A 14,943-nucleotide genomic window follows, 5' to 3' on the forward strand; every position below is an offset into this window, starting at 1 on the left:
ACAGGGACCAGGGGGAGTGGCCTTTACCTTCTTCACCTGTCGGGAGATCCTTCCCAGGTGTGAAGAAAGCTGTACCAGGAGATTATACTGATACTGATTATAATTCATCCTTTAAGACCTAGAAATCCATGTTGAATTCCTGCTTAAATGGTTGAACTGTGGGATAAGTCCTCTAAAGAGCTGATACAAACTTTCTTGTTGACGATGATCAAACGCAGCTCTTAGGGCAATATACTGGGATCTATTATTAACATTTGTGGAAAGAAGGAAGAAGATGAAGCACTGGTTCTGAAGCTTTTAGGAAATACACTGATATTTTCCTTCTTTTTTTTAAGATTTTATTTATTTTTAGAGAGAGGGGAAGGAAAAGAGAGAGAGAGAGACATCGATGTGTGAGAGACACATCAATCCATTGCCTCTCGCTCGCCCCCTACTGGGGATCTGGCCCACAACCTGAGCATGTGCCCTGACTGGGAATCGAACCCGCCACCTTTTGGTTTGCAGGCTGTCATTCAATCCACCGAGCCCCACGGGCCAGGCAATAAACTAATATTTTCTGAAGGACAATAGATTAGTTCTTCATTTAATCTTTTGGAAGTCCATCCCACCTGTGACATTAATAGGAATAGGTCACAGTGGACGTGGAAGATGTAGTTGTGTCTATTTCTGCCAAAGTGTAGGTTCTGGGAGAAAGGAGCAGATCTTTCAGAGCACAGACCTCCAGTGCCTGGGACGCAACAGACCCCATTCACCTGCTAACTGACCGCACAAGTGGTCTCTACCTTTGGTACCATTTTCAGAGCTTGACGCTGTGGATATATCTTGGCTTTTCTCTCTCTCTCTCTTTTCTTTCTCTTTTTTAATTCATTTAATTCATTTATTCACTTTATTTCCTTCTGGGAATGAACCAGGACTGCTTCAGTAGACAGACAGAAAGTTTCCCGGTCAGCACAGAAAGCTTATCATGTGAAAACTGCCATTTTTCTTAACTTCCCTTGGGCCTTTTAATTTATACTGAACAAAAGCACCTTATCGCTTCTTTTCTCTATCTCTCTCTCTCTTTTTTGGTACTATGCTTAACTCAGCGTGAGGCAAAGAATAGCTGTCTCAATAACATATGTCTAATTGGTAGGCTTCACACCCAATAATTTAGCTAAGCTCGTCCTCTGCACAGTCTAAGGCTAATTTGGAACGCTCCAATGTGCAAGGGAAATTGTCTCGCCTTGTTTGAATTTCCCCAAGAGGTGATTAATGAAGAAGAATCCACGAGATGAACCGACGAGACATGGAGAGCAGAATTAGTATCGGGCCCGGGCAGTCCCGCAGACCACAGCCGGCTCGGTCACTCCGGCTCTGCGGGGGGGCTGCACACAGCCGGGCCCTGCTGATGGCCATGTTTGCTTTCGGGCAGCCAGACCGTGGACAACGGCTGAGTCCTTAGAGACAGTGAAGGGGGGGTAGTAGACAGGGAAGCTGGATTTACAGCCCGTGTTTGCATCCTCACGAAGGATTGAAAAGCCTTAAAGTGCATGAGAAGAAAATGTGCAGAGTGTATTGAAAACTGTGCTCCTGCTGCTTCCTCCACCTTCAATGCGACGCCCGCTGCCACCCTTGGACACCCTCAGCTCCCTCTCACCCCAAACACTGCGTTACCTTTGTAATTCCGATTAAAATGCTAAAGCAATAATTCATGGAAGAACAGTTTGCTTCCACAAAGGTTTGCCTCCGCGCTCACGCCCTCCATGCGTTCCCTCTAATTTCAATACAAATTAAGGGAGCACTTTATAAATTTTTGTTTGGTAACAACACACATGCAAACCCTAAATATATCCATAACTCACCCAGTTGGGGTTAGTTTGTTCAAAGAAATACTATGGGCAGATTTTCCCTTTCAGTCCTCTGAGGGCTGCTCTGGGGGGCTCTCCCTCTCATCCTCTTCCGGGGGACCTGGGATGTCGGTGTTGGGAGCGTTCTCCACCACCCACTGACACTCGTAAACACGGGCACCCTTGGTCTGCTCTGCATCTGGGCTGGCAGCTGCGTGGGCCTTGCCATTCTCCCCTCCCACCGCTTCCTCTTCCACAGAGACCTGGCTCTCCCCGGGGCCACTGGGCTCGGAACTTATAATGTGATCTCCTTGTGCCGTGGCCATATCTCCTTCCTTGGCATCAGGGCTGGAAGGCCTGCCTGGGGGCTCCTTCCCAATGGGCTCCCCTGCCTCTGCGTGCTCTTCTGTGGTGCCTGGGCCTCGGGAGCCCTGGCTGAGCCCTCCACAAGCTGGCTGAGCCTCTGCACAGACCCCCGACTCCGCCCCACTGGCCTCGGCCTCCCTCTCCCTCATTTCAGCGTCCTCACAGGTGTCCTGGCTGGAGGCAGCTGTTTGACTGGCCTCTGGATAGGGTGGGGTTGTTTCCTCTTCTTTTTCAATTTCTTGGGGCACAGGGGTCTCCTGAGGTGCATCTTTCTTGATCTCGGGGGCCACAGACTCCACTGGCACTTCGACGGTCACCGTCAACAAACCTCGGAGCTCCTTCAAGGAGCCTGAGGCAGAGATGGATTCCGGCTTTTCCTGGCCAGGTTCTCTGTTCTTGGGGGTCCCTCCAAACTCCAACTCTGGTGGGTGTGTGCCGGGGGCTCCTGCCGCATCCTCTGCAGCCACGGGATTCACAACAGGGTCACCCAGGCTTGACGTGATCACCTGCCCGTCCCCACCTGGAAAAGAAGGGCTCTCTTCTCGGGCCAATGGACGAGGGCCCCCAGGCTGTGTCGCTTCTCCTGGTTCCAGGAACACTTCGTTACTGGCGGTCTCGCTGTCGGCAGCTCCTGGCAGCGTGGCCGAGGCTCTCCTGGCAGGGCTGGCCTGGTTGGACCCCGCGGGCGTTTTCAGATCTGTTAAGCTGGACACGCTTTCACTGGGCAAGGCCATGTTGTCTTCAAATAAGTTGTGTTTTTTCAGGACAGCAGCTTCCTTTATCACTGGGGGATCAGAAAACAAAACAGGACGTGAGAGCTCGGCCCCGGGGGACTTGGCTTTTCTGGTTTTGCCCAGAAGCCAAACTCTCCTCTCAACTTTTCTAGCTATCCAAATGTCTCAAGTTCAAGTTCCAGCTTACACACACTCACCCTCTTCCGGGTAGCCTGCCACGAAGACAGAAGCCTGAAAACCCACACCGAACTCTGGACCTCCCTAGTGCTTTTGCGTTCATTCCTCCACGCATTCATTTACTCAAACCGCACACACTGGGCACTGACTGCGGGGCAGGCTCTGGGAACCCGAAGACGAAGAAAACACAGCCTTTGCCGTCGAAGAGCTCGCAATCCATGACGGTAGCGCTCGGATTACGCAGACGGCCCCCACCGCATTTTATTAGCGGCTGATGTGTGCGGCAGCAGGTTATAGCCGCCTTGCCTGAGACCCCTTGAGGACAGGAGCGGGCTGGCTTTTCTCCACGTTCCCCACAGTGCAGTCCTAGTGTGCGCCAGGTTCTCAGTCAGCCCTGGGCCCCCGGACACAGGAGCCCTGCTGACCTTCACTGTGGCCGTGGCCTCTTCGCCGCAGAGGCCTCTGCTGTAAGCAACTTTGCTGCAAACGTTTTTTGCTGCATCACTAACTAACTGGCCGTAAGGCTATTTTGCTATAAAAAAGAATAAATAGCTGGTTGACTGTCTTTTGGGTTTTTTTTGGGGGGGTGGTCTTTTTAGTTTCATTTCTTCATTGATGAACCAATCACCGTAAAAGATAATAAAATAACTATAACTAGCGGATAGTTGTTTTTTTGCATTGGTTTATTTTTGGTTTTAGGGTTATTTCTTTATTTATTTTTGCTCAGGTTTGGTTTCATTTCTCCACTGACAAAGTGGTGGAGGAAATAAATAGTGGAGATCTTAAAATAGTTAGCATTTTTTCCCAGATGATGGTGATTTTTGCCCCAAGAGTCAGTCGGTTTCTTATTTTGAAACACTAGGTTGGGAAGAGAAAGGGAGGCACCCAAGGGCCTCTGAGGGTGTAGGGTTAAACCCACGTGTCGCTTAGAACAAAGGCAAGGCCTTGGGTACACTCCACAAGATAAAACCTGTTATTTGCACAGTAAACTTCCGTGAATCGACACGCATATGAAATGCATTCAAATATTTGCATTTGGCCATTAAGTCTTTTTACATTTTGTTATTCCGTTTTCATGCCCCTCTTTTGTGTGACATAATTTTATCTTTCTCATGGAAAAGTTGCCTTTTGGCCAATGAGTTCTGGGCCAAAAATGTTTGTGGCAAAGACGCTGCAGCAAGAACATTGGACACACCAAAATGAAGACCCATGCCCACCCAGCTCAGCCTTCGAGGCCCGGAGAGAAGGAACGATGACACTAATAATGACAGCAGTGGACACTTCTGACAACGAGCCCCTGCTTGTTATGGCCGTGCAGGCTGTACAGAGCGCGATGGTGTCGCATCCCAGGGGGGAGTCCTCCTCGTCAGAGACAGCGGAGGTTCAGGCACAGCCGTCTGCAGCAGCTGCAGAAGCGTGGTCTGCTCTCACATGCTCTCAAATGGCATCGTGGCCGTTTTTGGACAGAAAGCAGTCACAGGTCTGGAGAAAGGGAGTTTTTTTTCTTTTCTTTTTTTAAATAAGGAATTATTTTATTGCTGTTGCTAGCATGTCCCTGTCTAGATTAGACAAATTTTTAAAAATTAGAATGTTATTTTTCAATTGTAGTTTACATTCAGCCCTGGCCAGGTGGCTCAGTTGGTTGGAGCCTCGTCCTGTGCACCAAAAAAGGTTGTGGGTTCAAATCCCAGTCAGGGCATGTATGGGAGACAACCCATCGAAGTTCCTCTCCATTACAGTTTACACTCAGTACTGTTCAGTGTTATTTTGTATGAGTTTCAGGTGCACGGCTGGTTAGACAATCGTGTGTTTTACAAGGTGTTTCCCACCAGTATTTCCAGCACCCACCTGGCCCCGTACATCGTTACTACGGTATAATCTGACTGCGTTTCCTAGGTTCTACTACATTCCCGTGACTATTTCGTAACTTCTAATTTTTTAAATTGAGTTTATTGGGATGACATCGGTTAATAAAAGTTATATAGGTTTCAGGAAGCCTTTTTCTAATTCTCCCAGGTGCTGTGGTGGCCTGGCAGTGGCCTTGACCGAGCCCGTCCTCTGTGTAGACACTGCGGACACCTTTCCATCCTTTATCTCATGAGAACCCCAGCGATGAGCCGCTGGGACCTGGGGCTTGCACTTGGCCAGTTTCCTTTGTGGCAGAGTTTTGGGATGCTCGACACCTTTTCCATGGAGACCAGCTCTGGGTCGGGCCTACAGGTTTATGGGTGGCCCTCCCCGTCTCTGCCCAAGCTTTCCCTGTTCACACCCTGTTCGAGCAAGGCCTGCTTCCCCATGGGGTACCCAAGTCCCAGCCAGCCTCCCAGCGCACGGTGTCACTGCCCGGTCTCTTCCCTGCGGCTGAGAGGAGGTGAGGAATGTGCTGAGCAGCTGCTTGGAGGTCACCTCTTCCCGCTCCAGGCGGAGCCGTGGGCCTGTGACTAAGAGGAGCCCTTTGTCCTTTGTTCTGTCTGGAACAGCTGGCGGAAGACAGCTGCTGGTCATGAGGCACCCTAGGTTTAATCTCTCCAAATCTCAGTCTTCTCATCTGAACAATGAAGCTTAACACTCCATCATCCCACAGTGCCCTTCTTTGTATTGAAAGAGAAGGACTACCTAATGGTCCTGGCGTAGCATGTGCGCCGTCAGGGGTAGTGTCCCTCCCTCCTCCTCTTCCCTCCTCTCCCGCCTTCGTCGCCCCAGCAACGTCGGCCCTGCCCCTTTCATTTCTGCTAAGGAAACCCAGCGGGCCGCACTGGGTCCCATTTCTGGGGTGCTCCCCTCTATCCGGAGCTCCCCCCGGCACCAGGAAAACCTCCCTCACCTTTCAGAGTTTCATCGAGGAGGAGCTGGTGTAAAATCTCCTCGTACACGTTTTCCACGTGGATCATGTTGGTGTGATCTGCGAAGATGAACTGCTCGTATTTCTGAAGTTCCTGGAGGGGGAGAGACAGAGAGGACCAGGCCTGAGCTGCCAGTGTGTGGGGGAGATGCAGGAAGGACGAGTCCTGGGTCGCCACTCCTCACACTGGGTGCAAGTCGCAAGCACTAAAGGGAGTAGACCAGAAAGTTGATCACCTCCAGGGGTGTCAGGGAGCCCTCCTTCTACCCCATCATAACCAAAGGATTTGCTTCTTCGTTTTTTAAGTGCCAACAGTACTTACCGAGGTATATGTTGCACACAATAAAATGCAAACATGAAAAGTATGGCTCAATGATTTAAAATACACAAAGAGCCTCATGAAACCCCAACCCAAATCAAGACAGAGGACATCACTTGCACGCCCTTTTCCTGTCCACGTCCCTCCGGAGATAAGCACCGGTTGAACATCTGTGGCAGTGGCCTAGTTTCTCTTGTTCTTGAACTTCATGTAAGCGGCATTAATTGGCTCTTCTTTGCGTTTGTTTTCGAGAGTCATCCATGGGGCCACAGGGATCAGTGGCTTGTTCTTTCTTATTGATAAGACTTCCATCATATGGATAAACTAAAATTGTTAATCCACACTCCTGTTGATGGATATTGAGATTTTTCTCCCACTTCTTGACTGGGAGGAATAGAGACGCTATGAATATTCCCGTGCATGATTTCTGTAGATTTAAGGACTGACTTGTCTTGGGTAGGTGCCTGGAAATGAGCCTGCTGGGTCCTGGAGCAGACGTGCGTTTGACTTTATTAAAATGAGGTCCCTTTCCAGGTGTAAGAATCTCTAGTCAAGGACTCTCTGGGAAATCAGGAACGTTCTCCTCTTTCCCTCCGATTGACCCTGGCACTCACTTCTTCCTCCAAGACAACCGGAGCAGGATGCAAAATCCTTTATCCCTTCCTGCTTCCCAAGCATTTCCCAGTGGCTTGCCTGTTATCAGCAGGAGGCCGGAGGAGGGACTGAAAAGCACCCAATCCCATCCCTGTGTTGAACTCAGTAACCCTTGCGCCCGAGGGTGCCGGAAAGAGAGCCTGGCGCGCACTCCTCGACAGCCTGGGACTTAGCAGCAGGATTTGATGCCTTTGGCCTGGAGTGGCAGGGTGGACAACAGGGGGTCAGAGGTCACCATTTCAGACAGCTCCCTGTGCCAGGGCTGGAGGCTCTGCCGTAGCCGGGGACCAGGTCACAGAGGGCTCTCACGGGGTCCCTTTATATATGCGCACTTTGGAGGGAAGACTGCTCTGCGTCCCTGTCCTCCTGTGAAGTGAGGGGCACAGGCTCATGTCTGCAGCGCCCCTCCGTGTTCCCGCCTGGTCTCCCATTCCGCGTTCCCCTGACAGTTGTTCACCCTCAGGACTGGGCAGAAGCAGGACTCTGGATGGCCCTCCTCAACCCACACGCAGAGCAGGGCAACCTCCTCGGGACTCCAGCAGGAGGAGCTGCCCTCGTCCGGCTCCTGCCGAGCTAGTCACACGGCACCCTGTGTGCCTGCCTCCTGCCTCTGGGCTGTGAATGGACCTCAGGACGGACAGCAGGGCCGTGGGCTGGGCCCAGGACCGGGATCGCATCTGAGAACTGTTGAATGCACGTTTGCTGAATAAACAGGAGACCTTTAAAATTTCAACCGGCTGAACAATCTGTGAAGAGAAGTCATTTCTAGGGACATTTATACAGCTGTCACATGGCCAGCTTCACAAAACAGAGCTTCTTGACAAAATAGATTGAACTACGACACTCTCGTGTTGAATTCCCTGGGTCGATTACGTTGAACCCCTGAGGGAGGGTCTTGGGGAATCAGATTTTTTCCAAAGCTTCCGGGGCAATTCTGACGTGCATCTTGAGTTCGATACCCCAGGTCTAGGAAGCTGCAACTTAAAGAGCCAAGAAAAACCACACCTTTATAAAATAAAGAACTCTCTCCTGAGGCTGGAACACCCCTAATTTATCCAGTCTGTAAATCCAGTTGTTTAAAGTCTCTTGACCCTGATACCATGTCCTTCAGGATGGAAAACTCCGGGTCACAGGTTCTTCAGAAACTGGTCTCTCTTGATTAGAAGTCATGCGAGTTCCTTACAAACTGGGCACATCTCTGCTGGTGTTTGAAAAGGGGAGGGCAGGAGGACAGAAGGCTTTCTTCACCCTCCCCCTTTTCTGGGGGGAGGAGGAGGTCCCAAGGCCCCCAGGGGCTGCCTTTGGGACCGGAAGAGGAAAACAGGCTTAGCAGAGAGTTGGTGTGCCCACACGTCCCGAGGTGGACTGAGTCGTCCTCTCGGTGGCTGAACTTTTCCAATCACGTAGGCCAAAGGCTATTCCTGTGGACAGACTGCTCCCTGGCATCATCCGATCCCTTTCTATGAAGGAAGCACACCCCCAGAAATAAACTCCGTGGACAAGATACGCTGATGACACTTTGAAGAAAAACGGCATTGACAGAATGTAGAAACGACGGAGGACACTGCCCTGCTGCCCCCGTACTTGACTCACAGAGAGGGTTTTAGTGGTCCAGGGCTTGGAGATGCTCTACACGGCCAAAAAGCCCTGTTTAAATTCCGAACGCTCCTTATCATTTGCTCTAAGCACCCTGCACATGTCCTGGCTCACAGAGCCTTTCTGAGATGTAGAAATAGTAAAAGCAGTGTTTGGCCCTCACTGCGTGCATCACATGTACCAGTGCGTGTGAGCTGGGTGCAGAATCAGCTGGTGGCCAGCTCTGTGATCTTGTGCCCATGACTTAAGCCCTCGGGGTTCCTTGTTGCTACAGTGAGGATATAAATAGAACCTCCTCATAGGGTTTCCCGAGAATCATCGAGCTAACCCATGCACAGTGCTTTACACAGCGCCTGGTGCATGGTAAGCACTCATCGATGTTACTTGCCTCATTCTAGTCTTCTCCATTTTAACAAGGATACTGCACAGTAGTACTATCTCCATTGTATGGAAAGTGAAGTCTAGACCAAAAGAGAGCAAAAGTGATTTGCCCAAGGCCCAAGAGCCAATCCGATACCTAGAGGAGCCAGGACTTGAACCCAGGTCTTCACCCAGCCCCCAGAGTCAGCTCACTCATTACTCCCCTCTGCAGACTAAGTCACTCTTTGTAATCAGGGCTGTCACTGGTCGCCTGGGGTTTGTAACAGCTTTAAATGAGTTGTTTCATTGAGTTCACCAAACAAACGTTACTGGCTTTATCAGAACAAACCTCCTGTAATCAATCACGTTACTTAAGATCTTTTCCTGGATGTGGTGGTGAAGTTTCAGAGGCCATGTAGGAATTACGAGTCATACTTTAACAAGGAACACCTGGCATTTGCAGGCGCTCTATGAAGCCAGGCAGCCCCTAGTTTGGCTCAAACTCATGGCGTCACCCTCTGAGATTTCTGTCTGGTCCAGCAAAGCTCCCCAGCTGCTTGGTTTTGTAAATAAAGCTATGCTGAGACTCAGAGTGTCCCATTGGTCTATGCACAGTCTATGGCCGCTTTGGGGGCTGCTACAACAGAACTGGGTAGTTGCATCAGAAATAGCAATGGCCCATGAAGCCTAAAATATTTACCGTTGGACCATTTACAGAGAAAGTCTGCCAACCCCGTCTACTGTTTGCAAGCACATCCTGGTCCCCCCTCCCCCCCCCCCAGAAGCGCTTGGACATCCCAGGTGATAAGAGCGGGCTCTCTGGAGTGACCTAGCCCTTACTGGTTTGCACGTGGACGCCAGGGCCTTCTGCACGGTGGGAAGTGTGATCTGAACCAGCGCCTCCTGAAATATCCTCTTCCGCATGGTGCTGCTGTCGTAATCATATTGCTGTCGATACAGAGATGGAAACATATGCTCAGTAGCAACACTGCAATCTGTTAACTTTCGCTTCAACAAAAATCCCAGCCACCCCCACGTCATCGCCTTTCCCCCTCTAATTTCTGAGCACCCTATGGTGTTTCCGAGGTCTTGAAGAACTTTCTACGTGATTCTCTCACGCTGTAGGTGGAAGTTATGACTGCCAATCACTCATCCCATCCTCCCCTCTTATAAATACGGACACTGAGACGAGACCAACAACACAGCAATTTCTGCGTTATAAAGAAGCTGGGGATAGAACTGGGGGGTGAATTTGTACTTTGTCCCCCCTGTCCTGGGTGGGTCCCGGGAGGCTCCTGGTCATCTACTTCTTTCATTCTACATCCTAAAAGCAGGCTTTGTGGGCTCTAAGGATTTCTGCGAGGGAAGAGAGGTTCTGGCTCGTAGCTACACTGACACTGCGGCTGTTCATCAAAGGAGTTCCGCATCTAGAACAAGAGAGATGAGGACTCACTTTGTACCCCGTGGATCATCCAAACCGAGAGACCAGAGTGTGGTCTCCAGTGTCACTTTAAGGGGATCACGGACACACGGAAGCACAGCCACAGGCACGTGAGCAGAACGGTCAGGCCCCGTAAAGAATGGTCGATGAGATGAAGCCATTTATACCAGAGGTAGCAATTTGGGGCTAAATTATAGCTCTGTTCGAACAGCAGAAGGCTGCCCTGTGGAAGAAGGACACTGACAAGCAGGGCAGAACTAGACTGACAATCGCTGAGAACCTGGGCTTTAATACTAGGAAGCGTGTACCTGTGTCCAGAGAAGGAATGGACTGTCGTGAGAGGTAGAAAGCGTCCTGACACTGGGGGTGGTGTTGACATTGATATCTTTTCTTTCTCAATTTCAAGTTCATTATTAGTTGTGTTAGCGTGATAAATGTTGCTTTTAATTTCTTTTTCAAAAGATTTTATTGAGAGATTTTTTTTTTAAGAGAGAAGGGAAGGAAGCGAGAAATACAAGAACATCAATCAATGTATGAGAAATGCATTGATTGGTTGCCTCTCATCCACCCCCTGCTGGGGACCTAGCCCACAACCTAGGCCTGAGCCCTGACTGGGAATCAAACTGGCAAGCCTTCGGTTCACAGGCTGGTGCTCAATCCACTGAGCCACACCAGCCAGGGCTGGTTTTCTTTTCAAAAATTTGATTGCCAGAGTTTTCTACTGCCCGTGAGACCTGAAGATCAGGCCAGAAATCCAGGAACCCCCATCTAGGCTCTGTGGAACTTAATCTTCTGCTCCAATCACTGTGTAGGGCAGCGATTGTCGATGTTTTTCATCTCCTGGCACACATAAACTAATTACTAAAATTCTGTGGCACACCAACATAGTTTTACATTTTTTTCCTGATCCGTCCCACCAAAATAGGTATGATTTTGATTAATTCACACCAGACAGCAATTGCTGTGTTTGCTGTGGTCATTTTTTAATTTCATAATCTGAGGGGAAAGAGGACAGTGCCCCTGACTGAATAGTCAGGTACTGCGTGTTTTACAAATTCTTGTGCCACAGCTTTTGAAAATCGCTGGTTTAGGGGAAAGAAAAAGTAAAAAATGAATGCATTAAGTTTAAGTATAGTTTAAGCTCCAGTTCACCTTGACTGGCCCATGGAACTTACATAAGTCACATTAGCTCTCAGAGAGTCAGTTTCCTTATATCTAAAATGGGGGCATATTCTCATTATCTTGCAAGTTCCAGTGAGGATCAAATGAAACAGGACAGGCTTTTAAAAAGCTTTAAAAATATAGCATGCTTGCCCTGGCTGGTATAGCTCAGTGGATTGAGTGCGGGCCTGTGAACCAGACGATCGCGGTTCGATTCCCAGCCAGGGCACATGCCTGGGTTGCAGGCCAGTTCCCAGCAAGGGATGCATGAGAAGCAACCATACATTGATGATTCTCTTCCTCTCTCCTTCCCTTCCCCTCTAAAGATAAATAAAATATTTAAAAAATATATAACATGCTTATGCAAACTCTTATTATTAAAACCATTTTATAGATATTTAAACAGGAAGCCTAATACAAATAAAACAATTTCACATGGCAGGTATCTCTTCTTTTCTTCTTTTAAAAAGTATTTGGCATTTATCTGTTACTTGGAATATATTTTCTTTGCCATGAGGTATTGTTTTTTTTTAACATAGGTTGGCTAATGTAAATGTAATCTATTTGAGAAATAGGCTGTGCCTGGTCTATTTTTATATTCCATGGAATACCTGTCCCACTGTTTTGCTTGTAGTGGGCAGCCAATACATATCGAGTGCAAATGCTTTGAAATTAAACGGGGACATGTCACTTCAGCTGATGGGTGACGATGCTGAGGACCTGTGGTTCCTAAAAACGCCACTAGATGGCAGAAGAGGCCTGAGAGTCGTGCTGGGGAAACACCTGCCAGTCACCGGAACCTCAGGGAGGATAGGTGGGAAAGATGAGAAAGAAAAGGGGACAAGTGAAAGAACTTGGTAATTTCCACTTAAAAAAAAAAAACAGTAGTCGTGTTCTTTTATTCTGCTTCCTTGTTACTGAATATATTGGGGTGATATTGGCTAATAAAATTATGTAGGTGTCAGGCGTACACACCACCTGTATATTGTGCCCTGTGTTCACCATCCCAAGTCAAGTCTCCTTCCATCACCATTTGTCCCTGCTTTACCCCTTCTACCTCCCCCAGGGGTCACACCCTTGTTTTGTGCTTCCCAAAAATGGAAAAATGGTTTTACCTTTAAGACTCGGAGCTTAACCTTCTCCATGGCGACTGCTGCTTTGGAGGCCTCTGCCCCGAGATGTGGGGCGAGCAGCTGGGCGAAGGTGAACACCGCATTCCCCATGAGCTGGAGGCCAAAGCAACACAGAGACAACACAGTCAGGGAGGGGGCACTGCCCCGGTCCGTCTAGGACGGGGACACAGAGGGAGGGGTCGAGCATCTGAGATGAGACCCCTCAGGCACTGCTCTGAGAGTGACCCAGGGTGACGGGTCCTCATCCCACTACCTGAGCTGTGACGTAAATGGGCACATGGTCGCCGTAGGGTCAGTAAGAGACCAGGAACACACACACATGCACATGTATGTATGCATGCATATGTATGTGTGTATACCTGTGTGTATGCTAGGCATCCTTTCTTCGCATCTCTCCTCCTTCCACTCTGGACTGGAAAACCCAAGACCATGGGATTGAAAATGCCATCGTCTCCTGTGGTCACCCCCTTCCTCCACCCTCTGGTACCTGCGTCCAGGGCTCAGCAGGTGGAGGTGGGAGTCTTCCCCAATTCTTTTTGGCTGCCTTTCTTCTGCACACTCACTTTCAGGGGGAGGTAGACCACCCAGCACACTTCTCTGTCTGCCTCCCACCCACCTGCTCACCACTCTGCTGGGTTGGACAGGGTCAGGGGTGGGGCTCAGGGCAAACGTGACAACAGGCTCAGGGCTTGGGCAACGGCAGGAGCTCAGATTTCGCATTTCCTGCCCCTTGCGCCTGTATAAGCTTCGCCAGCGTTTGGTGTTTGGTCTTCTCACAGGGACTCTGCCACGACTGCCCAGTGTGGTTCCTCGTCCATCTTGAATCCCCACAACTCAGAGGTTAGACAGTAAGGGGGGGGAGGATCACTTGGTCCTGCCTATACCATTTGAGAAAAAAGCATGTGCCTTTCTTTTCCACGCCTGTGATTCCAGCACACACCGTCCTCACTGCATTCTCAGTGCAGGGGTACATTTCCCTAAGAACCTGCCTCACCCTGAGCTCCCCGAAGGGGGAACAGGCACAGTGTCCAGCCCCACAATGGGCTTCCCTGGAGAATCCGGGAGACAGGACTGTGCTCTCACAGCGGCAGGGAGCACACCCCTTCTTCGTGTGTAAACCGCCAGACTGTGGGAAAGTCCGGGCTGTTCACGCCTGCTCCTCGTCGGGGGAAGGAACCCATCGCAGGAGAGCCAAACATAAAGCTGTGACTGGAGGCCCGATTGCTTCTGAACTGAGTCAGGGAAGTAACTGTAGCCAGTGGCTCTCAGTCCTGGACACGTATCAGAAGCAGTGGGAACGAGTAGGAAATTTTTTAAAGTATTGAAATATAATATTTAAACTATGAAATCATTTAAAACATAATTTTAATGATTAAAAACTAAAGTATTAAAATTTAAAATGATTGAATTATAGATATATAACTTTGATGATTGAAAAATCATTTCAAAAATATATATGTATAATCAGAATCACTGGAGGTAGGGCCTAGTATTTCTTAAAAGCCCTCCAGACGATTCTCATGTGCACCTGAGGTTCAACGAAGCGGTTATTAATTAATGTCATTTTATTTCCTGGAGATGTTCCCAGTGCAGGACATTCGTCAGTATGGAGGGAAGACGAAGCCCTACTGGAAGGGCAGATGTGACGACAGGTGATGGGTGCACACCTGAGCACCCCAGCCCGCCAGTCCCATCCACCAGCACCCGCTTCCCTCCCGGCTGCGTCCTCAGCCCCAGGCCGCCCCTGTGGCGCCCACCTCCTGCATGTAGTTCTGTGTCTGCTGCACCACCAGGTCGACGTGGGGGAATCTGAAGCGGCTCTTGAGGTCCTGCAGGCGCTCCTGAAGCAGGTTGACTTGGACGTAGCAAGGTTCCATCTTCACGGAATCCAGCGGGAGATTCATAAGCTGGTCCAGATGCTGCATTTGGGGAAGGGGGAAAATGAAACACCTTCAGACTCAGGAGCAATGCTACACGCATATTACATACTCCGTAAATCCTCAGCAATCCAACGGGTGTCGTTAGCACGAATCACTCCCCAAGCACGGCATCTGTGACTTCTTCAGATGTCTTCCTCCCTGCAGTGGGTCCCCAGGTCAGCCCTGCTGCCCGGGCACAGGCCGGGAGAAGAATCAAGGGGATGATGGGAAGACCCAGGGATGCACCCAGGGCTCCAGTCTTCATGTGCTTTTGATGGACTGCCTCCCAGCTCCCACTTCTAGAACTCAAGAGCTAGATGGGTAGGTCCTTTGTAACATGGGATGTTACTGAGCCCATGAGCTCCCACGGCCTTTATAAAGGAGTGCCATCCCTCTCAGAAAATCCCAGCGAGGT

General features: G+C 49.7%; 1 protein-coding gene across 1 annotated transcript in view; it reads right to left on the reverse strand.

The window, feature by feature from the left end:
• Positions 1 to 1,060: 1,060 nt before the first annotated feature.
• The window catches only part of NIBAN1 (niban apoptosis regulator 1), a 121,306-nt gene continuing 107,423 nt past the window's right edge, over positions 1,061 to 14,943 (reverse strand). Inside the window, exons 10-14 of the mRNA XM_037034979.1 lie at positions 14,367 to 14,528; positions 12,592 to 12,702; positions 9,715 to 9,822; positions 5,928 to 6,039; positions 1,061 to 2,976 (exon numbers count right to left, since the gene is read on the reverse strand). Of these exons, the coding sequence (XP_036890874.1) occupies positions 1,892 to 2,976; positions 5,928 to 6,039; positions 9,715 to 9,822; positions 12,592 to 12,702; positions 14,367 to 14,528 (1,578 nt within the window). The 3' untranslated portion in view covers positions 1,061 to 1,891. The remainder of the gene's footprint in view (positions 2,977 to 5,927; positions 6,040 to 9,714; positions 9,823 to 12,591; positions 12,703 to 14,366; positions 14,529 to 14,943) is intronic.

The sequence above is a fragment of the Sturnira hondurensis genome, unplaced genomic scaffold (assembly GCF_014824575.4).
Source record: "Sturnira hondurensis isolate 20B ecotype Veracruz unplaced genomic scaffold, ASM1482457v3 Scaffold0022215, whole genome shotgun sequence".
NCBI lineage: Eukaryota > Metazoa > Chordata > Mammalia > Chiroptera > Phyllostomidae > Sturnira > Sturnira hondurensis.